Source organism: Macrobrachium rosenbergii, chromosome 53, assembly GCF_040412425.1.
Source record: "Macrobrachium rosenbergii isolate ZJJX-2024 chromosome 53, ASM4041242v1, whole genome shotgun sequence".
In the NCBI taxonomy this organism is placed as follows: Eukaryota; Metazoa; Arthropoda; class Malacostraca; order Decapoda; family Palaemonidae; genus Macrobrachium; species Macrobrachium rosenbergii.
This window is the reverse complement of record NC_089793.1, coordinates 1,277,824-1,297,823: the sequence shown is the minus strand read 5'-3', so window position 1 is coordinate 1,297,823 and position 20,000 is coordinate 1,277,824. Positions and strand designations below refer to the sequence as shown.

At 38.2% G+C, this 20,000-nt stretch overlaps 1 protein-coding gene across 1 annotated transcript in view; it reads right to left on the bottom strand.

The window, feature by feature from the left end:
• LOC136834193 (uncharacterized) overlaps nucleotides 1-20,000 on the bottom strand; it is a 514,934-nt gene that overhangs the window by 147,186 nt on the left and 347,748 nt on the right. The window contains exon 4 of the mRNA XM_067096466.1: nucleotides 14,522-14,664. Coding sequence (XP_066952567.1) covers nucleotides 14,522-14,664 — 143 coding nt within the window. The remainder of the gene's footprint in view (nucleotides 1-14,521; nucleotides 14,665-20,000) is intronic.

Below are 20,000 nucleotides of genomic sequence, written 5' to 3'. Positions count from 1 at the left end.
CGCCATATTCTTCGGAAGCTTGAATTTCAAGTCAGTGGTCCCTTTGGTGGGCTTGTTCCATAAGAATAAGGTTAATTTTCTGAATAATAATAATAATAATAATAATAATAATAATAATAATAATATTAGTATGCAAATGAATTGTTATTCTTCCCACCCTGTCTTTTGAAGTCCGGCTGTTATAGTAGTGTGAATTTTTCGTTGGTTTAGAGGACATCGATTTAGTATTTTTACCACTTGTGACCAACACGACGAAAGACAATTTACTCTGAACTGAACTGAATTGAATATAGAATTTAGGCCAAAGGCCAAGCACTGGGACCTGTGAGGTCATTCAGCGCTGAAACGTAAATTGACAGTCAAAGTTTGAAAGTGCAACTGTGTAACAGGAGGAGAACCTCAAAGCAGTTGCACTATGAATCAAGTGTTAGGAGAGGGTAAAGGAAAGTAAGATGGAAGGAAGGGGTTATGAAAGGAGGTACAGTAAAAGGAACGAAAAAGGTTGTAGCTAGAGGCCGAAGGCACGCTGCAAATAACCGTAAGTAATGCCTACAGTGCACCGCATGAGGTGCGCTGACAGCACTAACCCCCCCCCAACAAGGGGGACAATTTACTCTGGAAATATTGCAAGACTCTGGCGTTGTTTTGCAGAGGCAAGAAACAGCTGTTTTTGTGTCCCAATTTTTATCTCTGTCTGTATTCCAATGAGTGGAGCTTACATTGCTTCCAATCATTCCCGGCAAAAACTCACTGGTAATTAAGTGACATCTATACCATTCCAAGAATTCCTAGATTAGCAATCAACCCTGATACAAGAAAACTCGAAAACAGCCCAGAGGAAGACTTTTGAAACCGACGATCGTAATTGAGGCGAGAATTAAAATGAGAAAGTCTTCGTATCCTGTGCCTTTCAAGTTTATTATTAGTTCTAATTAAACCTGTTTTTTTTCAAAAGGGTCCTCGTCACTTGCTATATGAAGTCGCCTTCATTGAGATCAGTTCGTTTCGGGAAAGTCACTGAAATTAGACCCGGAACTTTTGTGACGTTCGGGGCTCCGTGAGATGGCGAGAAGGTGTATTGGTGAGGCGATGATTCTTGATAACTGACTGCTTGTTAGGTTGGTGCCAAACTTTTGATTGCTGTTGTTGTTTTTTTGATTGGTTTCTCGTCATGTTATGAACTCTCTCTCTCTCTCTCTCTCTCTCTCTCTCTCTCTCTCTCTCTCTCTCTCTCTCTCTCTCTCTCTATATATATATATATATATATATATATATATATATATATATATATATATATATATAAACAAAAGTCATTCCCTTATTTATATATTCATCACGTTCCATATTTTCGTGGTTCAGTTATATATATATATATATATATATATATATATATATATATATATATATATATATATATATATATATATATATATATGTATAATATCCCAATTCATTGCCACTTTCTGTTACCAACCCCAACCATCTTCCGTCGATCGCATTCTTCCCAGGCACCTATTTAAGGATGAGGTTGCAAGCCTTGCACCCTTTCCCCTAAACTCCTAGCCTTCTCTGATACCCATTCGGATGTGACAGGTCAGGGCACTGGGCACCACCATTCTTTAAAATGCCAGTGCAAGCACACCGCCCCACCACCGACTATTCGAACCCACATCACCTCGTACACAAAAGCGGTCCGCGTTATACAGTCCGTTGTAAATCTAGTACTTGATAACTGGCGCGTGATATTATTCACTTTTTACGCATCTTGCCGTGAAAAATGGACTCGCGGGATTTAATTTATGGCCCCCCAACACACAATTTACTACTACTGCTGCCCGCACAGAATCGGAGAGAGAGGAAAACGCGGGTGCAAAAATAATAATTGTGTCTCGGAATGGTACACATTTCCGGGCCATTTTTCTTCTGAAGCGATTCCTGCGACGTTTCTTCGGCCCGAATCAAATATTGCGCTTCAGGATTGTAACAACAATAATTCTTCGCAATGCAAAAAGGAATTAATCCAAATAATAAAAGATTTGCCAAATATTGCACTTCAGGATCGTAACAACTTATAATTCTTCGCAATGCAAAAAAAGAATTATCCAAATAAGAAAAGATTTGCCAAATATTACACTTCAGGACTGTAGCAACAATAATTCTTTTGCAGTGCAAAAAAAGAATTAATCCAAATAATAAAAGATTTGCCAAATATTACACTTCAGGATCGTAACAACAATCATTCTTCGCAATGCAAAAAGAATTAATCCAAATAATAAAAGATTTGCCAAATATTGCACTTCAGGATCGTAACAATAATAATTCTTCGCAATGCAAAAAGGAATTAATCCAAATAATAAAAGATTTGCCAAATGTTGCACTTCAGAATCGTAACAACTTATAATTCTTTGCAATGTAAAAAGGAATTAATCCAAATAATAAAAGATTTGCCAAATATTACACTTCAGGACTGTAGCAACAATAATTCTTTTGCAGTCCAAAAAAAGAATTAATCCAAATAATAAAAGATTTGCCAAATATTACACTTCAGGATCGTAACAACAATCATTCTTCGCAATGCAAAAAGAATTAATCCAAATAATAAAAGATTTGCCAAATATTGCACTTCAGGATCGTAACAACTTATAATTCTTCGCAATGCAAAAAGGAATTAATCCAAATAATAAAAGATTTGCCAAATATTGCACTTCAGGATCGTAACAACAATCATTCTTCGCAATGCAAAAAGAAATAATCCAAATAATAAAAGATTTGCCAAATATTGCACTTCAGGATCGTAACAACAATCATTCTCTGCAATGCAAAAGAATTAATCCAAATAATAAAAGATTTGCCAAATAATGCACTTCAGGATCGTAACAATAATAATTTTTCGCAATGCAAAAAGGAATTAATCCAAATAATAAAAGATTTGCCAAATACTGCACTTCAGGATCGTAACAATAATAATTCTTCGTAATGGAAAAAAGAATTAATCCAAATATTAAAAGATTTCCGGTTATTGAAAGTACGGACATACAAACAGACCATGACACATGCTATTAGAACCTCAAAGGTTTAAGCGAGGATGCAGTTCACCTTGTATTTTAATAATTTATTTAGATTTTTATTTATATATCCATTAATTCATTGATTTAACTGATATCTCTTTCTTTATTTACTATTACCTTCTGCAACTTCTTCCAAATGAACACCAGATTTTTAAGAAGCTTGAATTTCAAGTCATTGATTCCTGTGGGGTATATCTTCTGATCTTCTGAGTAATAATAATAATAATAATAATAATAATAATAATAATAATAATAATAATAATAATGAAATTTAGTTTTCGTATTTTCTAGTATTAAGGGAATGGTGAAGTACGGTTCTGCATTTTTAAGGAGGCATCTATTGTTATATTAATGTTGTAAGAATAATTTGTTTAGTATATTTAATGCATGTTATTAATTTTAATGTAACACGACGCAAGAATTCTTTACCTCTTTTTCTGACAAAGCATACTCGCCCCATAAAGTGCTATTCTTCAACACATCCCCTAGTAAAGGGGACGCGGTGTTCTTTTTGAATTTTTCATGATTTTTAGGGGTCTCTCTCTCTCTCTCTCTCTCTCTCTCTCTCTCTCTCTCTCTCTCTCTCTCTCCTCAATATTTATCTTCCTCCTTCCCTCCTCCTCCTCCTTTTCCTCTTCTTTCTTCTTTCTTCTTTTCTTCTTTCTTCTTCTTCTTCTTCTTTCTTCTTCTTCTTTCTTCTTCTTCATTCTAGCAAAGGGGCGCTGTGTCATTTTTTGAATTTTTCAAGATTATTGTAAGCAGTCCTTTTTCTCTGTCTCTCTCTTCTCTCTGTCTCTCTCTCTCTCTCTCTCTCTCTCGTCCTATTTCTGTCGTTCCTCCTCCTCCCTCCTCCTCCTTTTGTTCTTCATCTTCTTCTTCATCTTCTTCTACTTCTTCTGTGCCACAGAAATAAAAATTTTTATGGGCCTCTCTCTCTCTCTCTCTCTCTCTCTCTCTCTCTCTCTCTCTCTCTCTCTCTCTCTCTCTCGTTCCTCCTCCTTCTTCTTCTTCTCTTCCTCTTATTCTGTGCCACAGAAATTAAAAAGCACAGCAGAGATCATTTGTAAAAAAAATCCTCTGATTTATTGATTTTCGCTCCTTCTTGCTTTTCAATAAATTCCTTTTTTTTAAATTTTTTTTTTATATATTTCAGTCTGCCTTTCAGTACTTCAGCTGAAGCTTCCATTTGGCGAATAGCTACGCTTCAGCTTCGCTGCCTCACAGCCGTAGAATTTACTTTTCAGTCAGTGTGTTTATTTATTTTTTTTTTCCATCTCTGATGTTTTACGCTTTGATGTTTGCTATGTGCTCTTGAAAGCTTAGCTTTGAATGTCCACTTTTGGGTCTGAACTTCTCTCTCTCTCTCTCTCTCTCTCTCTCTTCTGTAATGTGTCTGTGTCGTTGCCTTTATCAATATGTCTGTCTGTCTCCTCCTTTATCAATCTGCTCCTCTCTCTCTCTCTCTCTCTCTCTCTCTCTCTTTTGCTTCCTTTGAATACTGTCCGTAATCCATCTAATATTGATTCACTGGAATGATAGCTTTTGTTCAAATAATTTTCCCATTTTTAAAAGTATCGATTCTACTTCTTGCAGTCTTGATATCTCATGCCTACTTACATCAATATAATTTTGTATTTGAGTCCATTTTTTGTGTTTGCCTATATCTGATACAACCCACAAAAGTTTGATTACGTTATGTTTACCTCTATTTTTTGTTTGTAAGTTTATTTATTTTCACTGAAAAATACATTCGAAAGACTATACCTTGATAGTCAGTGTATTAAAATGAATATACTTCGATGGGCAATATATTAAAAAGAATATACCTCGATAGGCAATATGTTAAAAAGAATATACCTAGATAGGCAATGTACTAAAAAGAATATACTTAGATAGGTAATATATTAAAAATATACCTCGCTAGGCAATATATTAAAAAGAATATACTTCGATGGGCAATATATTAAAAATATACCTTGATAGGTAATATATTAAAAAATATACCTTGATAGGCAATATATTAAAAAGAATATACCTTGATAGGCAATATATTAAAAAGAATATACCTTGATAGGCAATATATTAAAAAGAATATACCTTGATAGGCAATATGTTAAAAAGAATATACCTCGATAGGCAATATATTATTAAAAAGAATATACCTTGATAGGCAATATAATGAAAAGAATATACAGTACTTCGATAGGCAATATAATAAAATGAATATACCTTGATAGGCAATATGTTAAAAAGAATATACCTCGATAGGCAATACATTTTAAAGAATATACCTTGATAGGCAATATAATGAAAAGAATATACCTTGATAGGCAATATATTAAAAAGAATACACTTCGATAGGCAATGCATTAAACATATACCACGATAGGCAACACATTAAAAGGAATATAGCTAGATAGGCAATATACTAGAAAGAATCTACATAAGATTTAACAATAGGTAGAAATGCTTGTTTTTCTCTCCGGTTGCGGGCTCAATAAAGCTTACGGATTACATCCGCACTGTTTGCACAGATACCTTGTAAATAAACCTTGAACGTTAGGTTTAATACCGAAGGTCTCCTACGCATTTGTTTGTGGGTTCAGGGCACAAGTTGCACATATACTTTTTTGTTTATTTTTCTGAAAAGAAAGCTATTGTGCCGGCTTTTCTGTCCGTCCGCACTTTTTTCTCCAGCATCTTTTTCTGGGTCCAGTTCAGATCTTAAACTACTGATTAGAGGGTTGCAAATTGGTATGTTGATCATCCACCCTTCAGTCATCAAACATAGCAAATTGCAGTCCTCAGCTCAGTCGTTTTTACTTTATTTAACGCAAGTTAGCCATAATCGTGTTTCTGGCAACGATATAGGTAGGCCACCACTGGCCCTGGTTGTGTTTCCTCAAGGGCAGTGGCTCATAAGCAGCATTATACCGAGACCACTGGGAGAGAGAAAGAGAGAGAGAGAGAGAGAGAGAGAGAAGAACTTAGAGAGAGTTCCAACACCATTCCTGTCCCTGAGACACCAGAGAGAGAGAGAGAGAGAGAGAGAGAGAGAGAGAGAGAGAGAGAGAGTAGATAGGGAACTATACGATGTCCCCAACACCATGCACCAAGAGAGAGATTGAGAAGAGAGAGAGAGAAAGATAAGGAACTTTTTCTACGAGCGTCCCTGACACCATGCACCAGCGCTATCAGGCACGACACCATAACTTTAACATTTTTCTCCATATTATTATTTAAAAAAAAATCCTCGGTCCTTCCTTCAGCTTCCAGGACTCAGTGACTCCATCATTGAGATCTTGGCCATTAATCGGCGTCGGTGGCCTCAGCCAAAAGCTCCCACTGGATCATTTCCATTCGGAGCTGGAATCACCTTCTCGTTCATTCATTGACGCTCCTCCTCCTCCCCTCCCCGTCCCCTCGTCCCCCTCTCCCCTTCTCCCCTTCTCCCTCCCCCTCCTGTGGACTTAGGCCCTCCAGCCGTCTAGAGAAGGTGTAGCTTTTCCTTGCTGTCTAATTGTTGGGTTTTCAAGGGGCAGGAGAGGTGGAAAGGAATAGACGAATGGGAATAGAGCAGTGGGAGGACTGGAATGGGAATCGAGGAGGGGGAGGACTGGAAAATGGGAATCCAGGTGGGGGAGGAGTTTCAGAAAATGGGAATAGTTCAAGGGTCAGGAGAGCTGAAAAGGAATGGACGAATGGGAATAGAGCAGTGGGAGGGCTGGAATGGGAATAGAGGAGGGAAGAGGACTTTCGGAAAATAGGAATGGAGGAGGGGAGGACTTTCGGAAAATGGGAACAGAGGAATTGGGAGGACTGGGAAGGGTCAGAGAAGGGAGGAACTGACGATGGAAAGAGCAGTAGGGGAGGGGAAGGACTGGAAAATGGGAATGGAGGATTGGGGAGGACTTTCGGAAAATGGGAATTGAGGAATGGGAGGACTGGAATGGGAATGCTTTCCCTTGTTTGAATGATGTGGGAATTTTGGATTTAGTAATGCTGATTTTTTTTTTTTTTGGGAAATTTCTTATATTTTAATTTTTAGTTCCCTCAATTTTTATTTGCGTTGTATAGCAAAGTGTCTTTAAAGTTCATAAGGTAGATATTGATTATTTCACTGTCTTATTTAATCACCTCCGTCATTTTCTATCTTTTTATAATGCAACAAATGAGTTTTTTTTTAATGCACATAATGAGGTTTTTATAATGCAATGAATGAGTTTTAATGCAATTAATGACTTGAATCATTTTTCATTTTGTAATAGACGATCAATTTTGATTCTATTATTTTCTGTTATAATGCAGCAAATGAGTTTTTTTTATATTGCATATAATGGGGATTTTTATAATGCAGTAAATGAAGTTTTCTATAATGCAAATAATGACTTGAATGATTTTTAATTTTTCAAAGACGACCAATTTTTATTCCATTATTTTCTTATAATAAAATATTCAAAGGTCAAAATACCTTTGAACACTCAAGGGATTAACCATTTTCAAAATATGAACCGAAAATAAAAATGAATTTGCTCAGACGAAGTAAAAAGCGAAAAAAATCTTGAAGAGACACCTTCGTGCAGGCTTTTCCCACCGGTCTTGCCCGAGTGTATAATGCATGACGTTATTCATTCAGACCAGCTCATGATACGACCTGCTTTAAGGAACATACCTGAGTTCAGGTGTGTTCGTGGGTGGTGGGGGGGTGGGTAATGGGTGTCTGGTAGGGGAAGTGGGTAGAGCACAGGCATGAAAAATGTCTAGGGTCACTCTCTCTCTCTCTCTCTCTCTCTCTCTCTCTCTCTCTCTCTGTCTCTCTCTCTCTCTCTCTCTCTCTCTCTGTCTATTGCACACACACGGGCACGGAAACTCTCTCTCTCTCTCTCTCTCTCTCTCTCTCTCTCTCTCTCTCTCTCTCTCTCTCTCTCTCTCACACACACACACACACACACACACGCAAACAAACTTTCTCTCTCTCTCTCTCTCTCTCTCTCTCTCTCTCTCTCTCTCTCTCTCTCTCTCTCTCTCTCTCTCACACACACACACATACACACACATATGCACTCTGCTTGCTTCTCTCTCTCTCTCTCTCTCTCTCTCTCTCTCAGACACACACACACACATACACACTCTCTCTTTCTCTCTCTATCTCTCTCTCATTCTCACACACATCCATCTAACGCCCCCACTACGGGATGACAGATGGTCCTCTCCTCGCGAGAATGATACGCCCTCAGCCATTATTCACGGCCGCGGATGTTATGCAAGCCATTTCATCTGGGTGATGAGTTTTGCGTCTGTGTTGGTTTCTGTTGCAAGGTAACCTTCTTCTTCTTCTTCTTCTTCTTCTTTCTTCTTCTTTCTCGCTTACATTCGCTGCTTTTCTTTTTCGGTATTTTTATCATGTTTTATTTCATTATATTGTTGTTTACTGGTTCTGTCTTTCGTCCTTATTTTTGTGGCGAAAGAATATTTTATCAGTTCTCTTTTATTCTTCCCTTTTTAAGGTTTATCTTTACTATTTTTTTTTTTATAGTTGTTCGTCAGATTGCCTTGAAGTGTTGCATTTTATTTATTTTTTCTGTCTTCTTGATTACCGTATTTATTTAATGTCAGTGATCTCTCGATTCTTAACACACGAAGTTCAGTCCTCTAAACGCCTATTCAGCGTAAATGGTACAGAGAGAGAGAGAGAGAGAGAGAGAGAGAGAGAGAGAGAGAGAGAGAGAGAGAGAGACCACCTGTGTTAGTAATAGTTGAGATTGATTTAATTTCAGATTTATACAGACAATACAGTCTTAATCCTCCACACTCCAGTTCAACACAAAACAGAGAGAGAGAGAGAGAGAGAGAGAGAGAGAGAGAGAGAGAGAGAGAGAGAGAGAGAGAGAGAGAGAGAGAGAGAGAGAGAGACGACCTGTGTTAGTAATTGTTGAGATTGATTTAATTTCTCAGATTTATACAGACAACAGCAATCTTAATCCTCCACACTCCAATTCAGCACAAAAGATAGATAGAGAGAGAGAGAGAGAGAGAGAGAGAGAGAGAGAGAGAGAGAGAGAGAGAGAGAGTTAATGAAATAGCTGAAGTTTTGTGAATGATCCAGGGAGAGGTGACGAGCCCGGCCAATTAGCAGAGTGTTTGGTATCAGTCGACGAATCCAGCCAATAACAAAGAACTCTGGTGCTGCTGGTTTGTGATGGAGAAAGGTTTTTGAAAATGGACGGAATTTGGCTACATTTTAGAAAGCCTTTCCCAGTTCCCTCTTGACCTCAGATCAGGTTTAGTTTTGTGTGGGGGCGATTTGACAGACTGGAATGCAGTTAGGGAATCGACAAATTCTAGTGCATTTATGGGTTTGTACAGTTAGGAATTCGACAGATTATAGTGCAGTTGGGGATTCGACAGACTGTAGGGGTAGAATTCGACGAACTACAGCAGTGAGTTAGGATTCACAGACTAGGTGCAGTTAGGGATTCGACAGACTGTAGGCAGTCATTCGACAGATTTGACAGACCGTAGTGCAGTTAGGACTCGACAGACTGTGGTGCAGTTAGGAATCGACAGACTGTAGTGCAGTTAGGGATTCGACAGACTGTAGTGCAGTTAGGGATTCGACAGACTGTAGTGCAGTTAGGGATTCGACAGACTGTAGTGCAGTTAGGAATTCGACAGACTGTAGTGCAGTTAGGGATTCGACAGACTGTAGTGCAGTCAGGGATTCGACAGACTGTAGTGCAGTTAAGGACTCGACAGACTGTAGTGCAGTTAGGGATTCGACAGACTGTATTGCGGTTGAAACAGACTGTATTGCGGTTATTCGACCAGACAAAAAGTCAGGGGATTCGACAGACTGTAGTGCAGGTAGAGATTCGACAGACTGTAGTGCAGTTAGGAATTCGACAGACTGTAGTGCAGTTAGGATTCGACAGACTTATGGCTAACTGTAACCAGGGATCTGACAGACTGTAGTGCAGTTGAACTCGACAGACTGTAGTGCAGTTAGGGACTCGACAGACTGTAGTGCAGTTAGAAATTCGACAGACTGTAGTGCAGTTAGGAATTCGACAGACTGTAGTGCAGTTAGAGATTCGACAGACTGTAAATGCAGTGACCCTATCAAATATTGCTTCTCTTGTCAAATATCGTTGTCAGAAGCACGATTATGTAGTAGTTTTTAAAAAAATAAAAACTGACTGAGGCTAGAGGGCTGCACAGACGAATGAGCAGCCCTGAGCTTCAGTAGTTTTAAGATCTGAGGGCGGACAGACAAAGCCACGACACAATAGTTTTCTTTTACAGAAAACTGAAAAGACTTTCAAGGAAACTTGTATTTACACTTTTTCAAGAGTTACAGAAAGCAACAGGTTGTCTTCAATCAACTCAAATTTTCGACGCAGGTTTATGGAAATTGAGATCACTTACTAAGACTTAATTGACAATTTGATAATCACTGAATAACAAGACAGGGAACAGAGGCGACCCAGACTACTCTTCAATTACCGGGAGTGTTCTAAAGCTCTCTCGAGCAGATTAAAAAAAGCAAACATTTCTCCCCAATTTCCTTCGTAGAGAATTAGAAGGGTTGTGTCATTATCGGATTTTGATTTCCCCTCTGGTTTTAAAGCTTTGCAGGTCTTTGCAAGTCTCCGGTAGGGTGGAAATAAAGCGGCTTTGCGCTTTTTCGAAAGCTTATCACTTGGCGAGCGTTGATTGTTTGGAAAACATTTTTCAGTATTCATTTTGTGGGTCAGTTGTAGTGGGTAAGTAAGCGCTGTCAGTGCAGCCTCAAGTCTTACACTGTAGGCGTTACTCGAGGTTCTCTGCGGCGTCCCTTAGGCCCCTAGCTGCAGCCCCTTTCATTCCTTTGACTGTACCTCCTTTCATATTCACTTTCTTCCGTCTTGACTTTCCACCCTCTCCTAACGGTGGATTCATAGTGAAGCTGCGAGGTTTTCCTGCTGTTACACCTTTCAAACGTTTTATTGTCAATTTCCCTTTCTGCGCTGACAGACCTGGAGAGGTATCTGTCTGTCAGTCAGTAAAGCGTCTGTAATTGAGGAATTTGCAAGTTTTTTCTTTAGTAAACTTGAAGGGGCATCTGTAAATTATTGAGATATTTGTAAGCGTTTTTTTGATCCAACTTGAAGAGGTATCTGTCTGCAATTTATAAAGTTCGTTCTTTAGTAAACTTGAAGAGGTATCTATAAGTTTTTCGTTAGTGAAGTCGACATTATGCATCTCTTACTTATCCATCTTCGTCCTTTCATTCCCAGCTTACAGGATGAACGTGTGTGGATGCCATTTTGCAGTCCTCCCCTCCCCACTCCCCGCCCTTCTTCCCCCGTCAGGAAAAAGGGTCCCTTTTTATGCTGGAATTATATTCTGATGTGAACAATTTTTTTTTCGCCTGGCTGGGATGAAGTGTAATCGCATTACCGCAGGTCTTTATGGCCTCGATGGGCACAGAGTTATTCCTTTTTCTTTTTTTTTCAGTTTTATTCAAGTGTTTCCACGGGATTATTATGGCACGTAGTGCTTGTGGGCTTATAGATTGCTCACTCAGTTAGGTAGCTTGACGTGTCGTTAAAACTTTGCGTGAAAAAGCTGAAATGTTTTTTGGAAGTGTTCAGTTCGTCAAAACATGATTGCCTGAAATGCTGCTTATCAAATCATTGACAAGTTAACGAACTTGAGTATATGGTTTTATTCTAAATTACCTGATTATTATGATATTAGTTTGTAAGTGTACAGGACATGAAAAGACGATTGCCTGAAATGCTGTCTATCAGTTCATTGATCATTTAGCGGGCGTAAGTGTATGGTTTTACCTTGAATTAGCTGATTACTATAACATCCAGGAAATACGTGCAAGACTGGAACGTTGTGTAGGCACCTTGCAAGCAAAAATTTTGGGTCTTTTACACACAAGAAAAAAATTAGTTACCTAAGTTTTCTGAGTCATAATAATTAGAAATACACACCAGATTGGCACACTGTGTGAGGCGCCTGACAGCGCAACTTTTATTAAGTCTTTTGCATAAAAAATAAAAATGTCAATGCAAAAGCTTCCGGCTTCCATGTAACACCAGAGTCAGAAGCTAATATCCTGTATAAATGATTTCCACAGATCAACCATTTCAGACACTTTCTCAAAAGGTTCATCAGCACCCCGTCGAAGCCAGCTTCCCTTGTAAACACTCCTTATTGACCTACGTCTATTTTCACAAGCTTTCGTGTTGTTGGTAAAGAACGAGAACCCTTTCTTATTTATTAGGTCTCTCTCGTCTCCTGCCTCCCAGAACTATCGAATTATTTTATAGTTTATTATTGTGTTCATTTTAATTATATACTCCGTAGGGTGGTAATGCCTTCAGTGCACCTCATGCGGTGCACTGTAGGCATTACTTAAGAAGGTTCTTAACGGCCTGCCTTCGGCCCATAGTTGCAACCCCTTTCGTTCCTTTTACTGTACCTCCTTTCATAGTCTCTTTCTTCCATCTTACTTTCCACCCTCTCTTATCAATTATTTCACTGTGCAACTGCGAGGCTTTCCTCCTGATACACCTTTCAAACCATTCTACTGTCAATTTCCGTTCCAGCGCTGAATGACCTCATAGGTCCCAGAGCTTGGCCTTTGGCCTAAATTCTATATTCTGTTCTATTCTTTGACTTTAATTTGAATATTCTCCAGTTGAATTTGAACATTCTCCAGTTGAATTTGAATATTCTCCAGTTGAATTTGAATATTCTCCAGTTGAATTTGAATATTCTCCAGTTGATTTTTGTTCTTGTCAGATAACAACATTAAGTACATTATTCTTTATTTGTCAGAGGAATTCATGAACAAATACAGAGTTTAAAAAGCCTTCGCCAGTCTTGGGAAAGCTTGACGAAAATCTCAAAAGATTAAGCAGATTTACCTCCTCCTCCTCCTCCTCCTCCTCCTCCTCCTCCCTCCTCCTCCTCCCTCCTCCTCCTCCGCATTTAGGTCAAAACCTTCGTGTTTTTACTGCAATATTTCCTTTTAGAATTTTGCGTTCGGTTTTCCATCCTTTATGAGCAGTTGCAGTCCACATTAGGAAGGCGTGTTCCTTCCCGCCGCACATTTTCGTGAATTACTCCTTTTAATTCTTTTCACGGGGGGACCCCTTTTGAAATCTTATGAAAGGTCTTTGATACCCGAAAATTCTGATTTCTCGGAGGGGTTGGCCTCGTCCCCTCCCCTCCTCCTCCTCCTCCTCCTCCTCCTCCTCCTCCTCCTCCTCCCTCCTCTCCTCCCTCCTCCTCTCCCCTTTCCCTCCCCCTACCCACCACACTCCTGACCTTTCGATTTTCTTTCTTCTATTTTTTTTTTAAAAGATCAGTAGAATTTTTTTTTTTCCACACTTTTGACTTTTCAGTTCTTGATTTTCTTTCTTCTGTTTGTAAGAGATCAGTAGATTTTTTTTTTTTTTGTTCTACGTCTGTGCGTCATTAAACCGTTTGGTCGGTCTGGTAATTAGCTAATTAACGTTTGATCATTTTTACTGATAGGTTTCAGGTTCAAGTCTTAAACATTGCTTTCTTTTCATAAAGGACTATTGGAGAATTCTGTTCATTTTACTCTCATACAAAGTTCGCATTCCGTGATAATCATCAGGTCTCTCCAAGTTTGGAGAATGTTGTACGCATAGAACTTCAGTTTGACCCTAAAACAATTCACGTTGTACTTTAATCATCTCTTTATGTTTTGACCCTTTTATTTATCAGTTTATCTTTTTTTCTAATAATTGATCTCTTCTTTCTGTATTTCCTATTATCTTCTGCAACTTATTTCAAATGAGCACCATATTCTTTGGAAGCTTGAATTTCAAGTCAGCTGGCCCCTGTGGTGGGCTTGTTCAATATGAATAGGGTTCATGTTCTGAATAATAATAATAATAATAATAATAATAATAAAAATAATAATAATAATAATAATAATAATATAATAATAATAATAATAATAATTATTATTATTATTATTATTATTATTATCATCCCGTTTTTGTACCGTTTATATATTTTGATGCTGCAACGTGCATTGATTTCGGCCACCATTCACCGTTCCTACCTCTTTTGAAAGCAACAAGAAAACAATTCAGCATTATCTATAATTATACATATATATATATATATATATATATATATATATATATATATATATATATATATATATATATATATATATATAATAACATTCTCGTTGCGCAGAAAACACAAAATTAAAACAAAGAGCTTTCGTGAGCAAAGAAAGAACATATATATATATATATATATATATATATATATATATATATATATATATATATATATATATATATATATATAATATATATACAGTATATATATATATATATATATATATATATATATATATATATATATATATATATATATATATATATATATAAAAACATTTCTGTCTCTACCTGATTGCCTTCCAAGAACCACTGGAGCGTCGGTCTGTGGTCTGGGTGGAACGGTCTTCTGGGCTGGCAGCGGATCGAGATGACTTCCGTCGGCTCGTAGATCTCTCTTGCTCCAACCAGCACTGGAGGGGACAAAGGCTCTCCTGCGAAAAAGCAAATGAAAGATTGTTTTTTTTTTTTATGAAGAAATGAAAACAGTACTCTCTCTCTCTCTCTCTCTCTCTCTCTCTCTCTCTCTCTCTCTCTCTCTCTCTCTCTCTCTCTCTCTGTCACGGATTGCTAGGTTGAAAAAGTTTTCTAACAGTAGGCTTATATATCGTCTAAACGTCTTCACCTGGGGATCAATGTTTGTGGGATATATATATGTATATATATGTGTGTATGTGTGAATGTGTGTTTGACGTCATTTACCAACTAGATAAAAAGAATTTTGAAGTCCATCCCAAACAGGATGCATTTATTTTACATTTGATTAGCAAACGTTTATTTTTCATTTGTTTTACAAAATGTTATTTTTCATTTGATTGACAAAATTTTATTTTCATTTGATTGACAAAATTTTTTTTTCATCTGTTTGGCAAACGTTTATTTTTCATTTGATTGGCAAACGTTCATGTTTCATTTGTTTGATAATTTATTTTTCATTTGATTGGCAACCGTTTATTTTTCATTTGACCGAGAAACGTATATTTTTCATTTTATTGACAAAATTTTATTTTTTAATTTGACTGGCAAACGTTTATTTTTCAAGTGATTGACAAACTTTTTTTTACCTTTGATTGACAAACGTTTATTTTTCAATTGATTGGCAAACGTTTATTTTTCATTTGATTGGCAAACGTTTACTTTTCATTTGATTCTCAAACTTTTATTTTTCATTTGACTGAGAAACGTATATTTTTCATTTGATCGAGAAACGTATATTTTTAATTTGATTGACAAACGTTGATTCTACCTTTGATTGAGAAAATTTTATTTTTTCATTTGACTGGCAAACGTTTAGTTTTCATTTGTTTGACAAACCTTTATTTTTCATTTCATTTTTCATTTGTTTGACAAATTCTTGCAGCCAGACGTTGCTTTCTAAGTTTGCCAAAAGAGTTTTTTTGTCTCCTGTTTTTTTAAAGTTTATGAAAATCGAACCCTTTATCTGTGCTTTAAGTATTTATTCCATTTATGCCAAACTCCGAAAAGACCTGTGTTTTTGTTTTTGTTTAATTTTTTTATTTCAAAGGATATGTTACAAACATGTTGTTTGTTTTGCATGGAGATTTTCAGGTTGACTGGCGAGCATTTAACTAAAGCTGCACGCTGCTCTCAGTTGCAGCAAACGTTCAGTGCCGCTTTTCTGGCCGTAAAGCTGTGAAATCCCTGCAGCGGGTAGCGCCAACAGTGCACTCCACCGATGCACAAGTATCACTGAAGGTTCATTGCAGCGTCCCTTCGACCCCTAGCTGCAACCCCTTTCATTTCTTTTACTGTACCTCCATTCATATCCACCCTCTCCTAATGATTATTTCATGCAACTGAATTGAGGTTTTCCTCCCGTTACACCTTTCAAACCTCCCTAATCTCAGTTTCCTTTTCAGCGCTGAATGACCTCAACGGTCCCGGTGCTTGGCCTTTGGCCTAAGCTCTGCATTCCATTCCAAAGTTGTGAAGTGTAATTGTTTATTGTTTGAGGTGTAGGCCTGTTACTTTTCATTGAGATAAACCTGATTTTTTTCCATTGGCTCTGTATTCCAGACTTCGTTTAAGTATGCTCGTTATACAGCATGTCACCATCCCTTTGTATTACCATTAGATTTTGATATTTCTGTTTATTCTTAGCTACGTTAGTCTCTGTTAGGCGAACAGAATCGAGAGGTCCACACGAGGCCCCTCATTCCCTTTCTGACCTTGATAACTTATAGCTCGCCTTTTGGACTACCGCGAACCTTCTCTCTTAATTGTTACGGAACAGGTTTTCGAATAAAGGATACAAAGTTATATCTGGGTTCCATGAAAAGAGAGAGAGAGAGAGAGAGAGAGAGAGAGAGAGAGAGAGAGAGAGAGATTTCCCCTCCTCCCCATGTCCATTACCTCGCCCCTACCCCTCAAATTCTTTGAGAGAGAGAGAGAGAGAGAGAGAGAGAGAGAGAGAGAGAGAGAGAGAGAGAGAGAGAGAGAGACGTTTCCTCTCCTCCCCCATGTCCATTACCTCGCCCCTACCCCTCAAATTCTTTGAGAGAGAGAGAGAGAGAGAGAGAGATTTCTCCTCCTCCCACATGTCCATTACCTCGCTCTCACCTCTTAAATTCTTTGAGAGAGAGAGAGAGAGAGAGAGAGAGAGAGAGAGAGAGAGAGAGAGACTCCCCCCGCCCCCGTCCCTCCAGAAGTCCATTACCTCGCCCTTACCCCTTCAATTCTTTTAATCACAGCAACAACAAACAGAGGAAGTGTTCTCAACTGCCGGGCTCAGGATAATGGGAGGAGTAATTACACGTAATTGCATTCCACGGTTGTCATTAGTTATTCATCGCCCAGACCGAGTTAAGTTATTTCGGGAAGAGCGAATGTGAAGTCTTAATAACGCCGGTGGTTCCGTGTGTCGCTGGGAGAGTTTGGAGTGGAAAGAGACTGCCTTTTTTGCTTAAGTCTTATTTCGGTTCGGGGTTACTTCAGGGTCTTTTCTGCTTCCCTTCGGCCCCTAGCTGCAACATCTTTCATTCCTTTTACTGTAGCTCCACTCATCCTCTTTTTTTCCATCTGACTTTCCACCCCTCTAAACAATTGTTCCATAGTGCAGCTGCGATGCTTTTTTTTCCGGTTTAACCTTTCGAATCCTCTTACTGTCAATTTACCTTCCAGTGCTGAATGACCTCATAGGCTCAAGCGCTTGGACTTTGGCTTAAATTCTGTATTCTAATCTATTCTGTTTTTCATTAAGGTAGTTGCTCTGTTTGAACACATCTCTGGCATGTTCTTAGCTCTCTTGATTGGTTCCACTTCTCCCCATCACTGGCATGTTCTTAGCTCTCTTGATTGGTTCCACTCTTCCTCCCCATCACTGGCATGTTCTTAGCTCTCTTGATTGGTTCCACTCCTCCTCTCCATCACTGGCATGTTCTTAGCTCTCTTGATTGGTTCCACTCTTCCTCCCCATCACTGGCATGTTCTTAGCACTCTTGATTGGTTCCACCTCCTCTCTTCTTATTACATGGACATAGTATCTCAGACAAGCTTCCATAGCCTTCTCCTTTACGCTACATATACCACACATTCTTGTACTGTTTACTCTCGAATGTAGAGCAGACAAAAATAGATGCCTGCTACGTAGCTTACCCGCACTTAAACGCACGTACAGTGATCGATGTAAACGAGTTACACGTACTTTTTTAATGCACGACCTCGTGCTTAAACAAAGAGCAATAGCCACGCACGCAATCCTTGATCTATTTTAGTTTCTTCAAGCGTTTGTAATTGGCCCGTTCTGAAGAGAGTTACTAAACTCTAATCATAATTTTGCACCGAAATTTGTTCGTGGAACTGACGTCAGTGCTTTCTTCCAGTTCGTGGAACGTTCGAGGAATTAATTACAGAACAAGGTAGCTTTTGTTAATGTATTAAGTAAATATTTGACAAAAGCCAGAGCAAGATCTTAGATACATCTTTTGCACGTTCTGTTTTACATAATGAAATGGTGTATATTACTCTTTATTTTCTTGTTTGTTTTCATTAATTTTATATTATCTAATCCCGATCGGCCTTGTCCTATTTATATGTTATTATATGAGTGTTTTGCTCTGGGGGAAGCTACCAAGCAATTTCCTGACATTTTATGATGATAATAATAATAATAATAATAATAATAATAATAATAATAATAAAATAATCACATAATAATTAATAATAATAATAATAATAATCATAAATTCACACCTGTTCGGTATTTTCATCCTTGGTTTTATCATCATCATCATCATCATCACCATTTTCATTTTCATCATCATCTTCATCATCATCATCATTATCGTCTTCATCATTTTCACCATCATCGTCATCATCATCATCATGACCATCATAATTATCCTCCTCCTCCTCCTCCTCGTCATCATCACCATTTTCATCATCACCATTATTATCATCATTATTGTTCTCATAATCAGCATTATTATTGCTATCACCATCATCATTGTAAAGTGAAACTACAATCACTACAGTATTGCCTTTGAAAATGTTCATTATACTGGTAGGTTCAGATTATGTTGGCCTTGTGCCGGCATGGACCCCTGCAATATAGGGTTTTACTACATGTCCTAAACATGTCGACAAATTATTGCACACTTGTCACTAGCAAGTTGAATACAAGTCAATGGCTTATTGGTTTACCCGTCGACACTTCATTCCAAACATATCACTGACAGGTTGCATACAAGTCAAGGACTTATTTGGTACACTCGTAGGCACCTCATCCCACACACATCACAAACTTGTTGAATACAAGTCAAGGACACCTCATTCCACACATTACAGAGGGTTGCATACAAGTCAACAACTTATTTATACACCCGTCAACATCACATCCCACACACATCACAAACATGTTGAATACAAGTCAACGACTTATTAGTAACTGTAACCAGCCTGTGCTTCATACGATAATCCTGTATTTGCCAAAGGTTCGTTCTCCATATAGCGACTTGTTTTCAACTTGTTTGTGATATGTATGAGACAAATTTCCAACATGTGTTTATAACATGTTTTACTGTAGGTATGGATGCAGCCAATGAGCGGCTAAGTGTTGGAAGGTCTGAGTTATCTGATGAAGACCATTTGCCAAAAGTGGTCGTTTTGTTTTCAACTTGTTTGGATATGTATGTGATAAGTTGCCGACTTGTCGTAAGACATGTATTACTGTAGTTTGGACGCATTCTAAGAGTTGCTAAGTGTTTGAGTGCCTGAGATGCCTTGTGTAGACCTCTGGAATCGTATCGACCAACATGAACTCGTTGATTTGTGTTCAACTTGTCTGTGATGTGTCTGTGATAAGTTGCCGATTTGTCTTAAGGCATGTATTACTGTAATAAGGACGCATTCTAAGAGTTGCTAAGCGTCTGAAGGCCTGAGATGCCTTGTGTAGACCTCTGGATTCGTACCAGCCAACACGAACTCAAAGCCTGGGATGGCAAGTCATATATAATGCCTCGGGGTCACATAATACCTCGGTATTGCACATTTAATGACCCGCACCGCTCCGACGATAGCGGTACCCAAACATCACCGATGAAAATAAACAAAAACGACATTGAACTCCGGAAATACGCTCCTTTTGGCGCGTCAACCCTGAGGCCTCTCTCTCTCTCTCTCTCTCTCTCTCTCTACCTATACAAAGTCTCTTGAAGAGGTGAGAGGCGGCTGAAAGCAGTGGCATATTACCTTCCTCTTTTTCCTCAAAAGAACCCTGTTTCTCTATTGACAAAAGACTCCTATTTTTTTC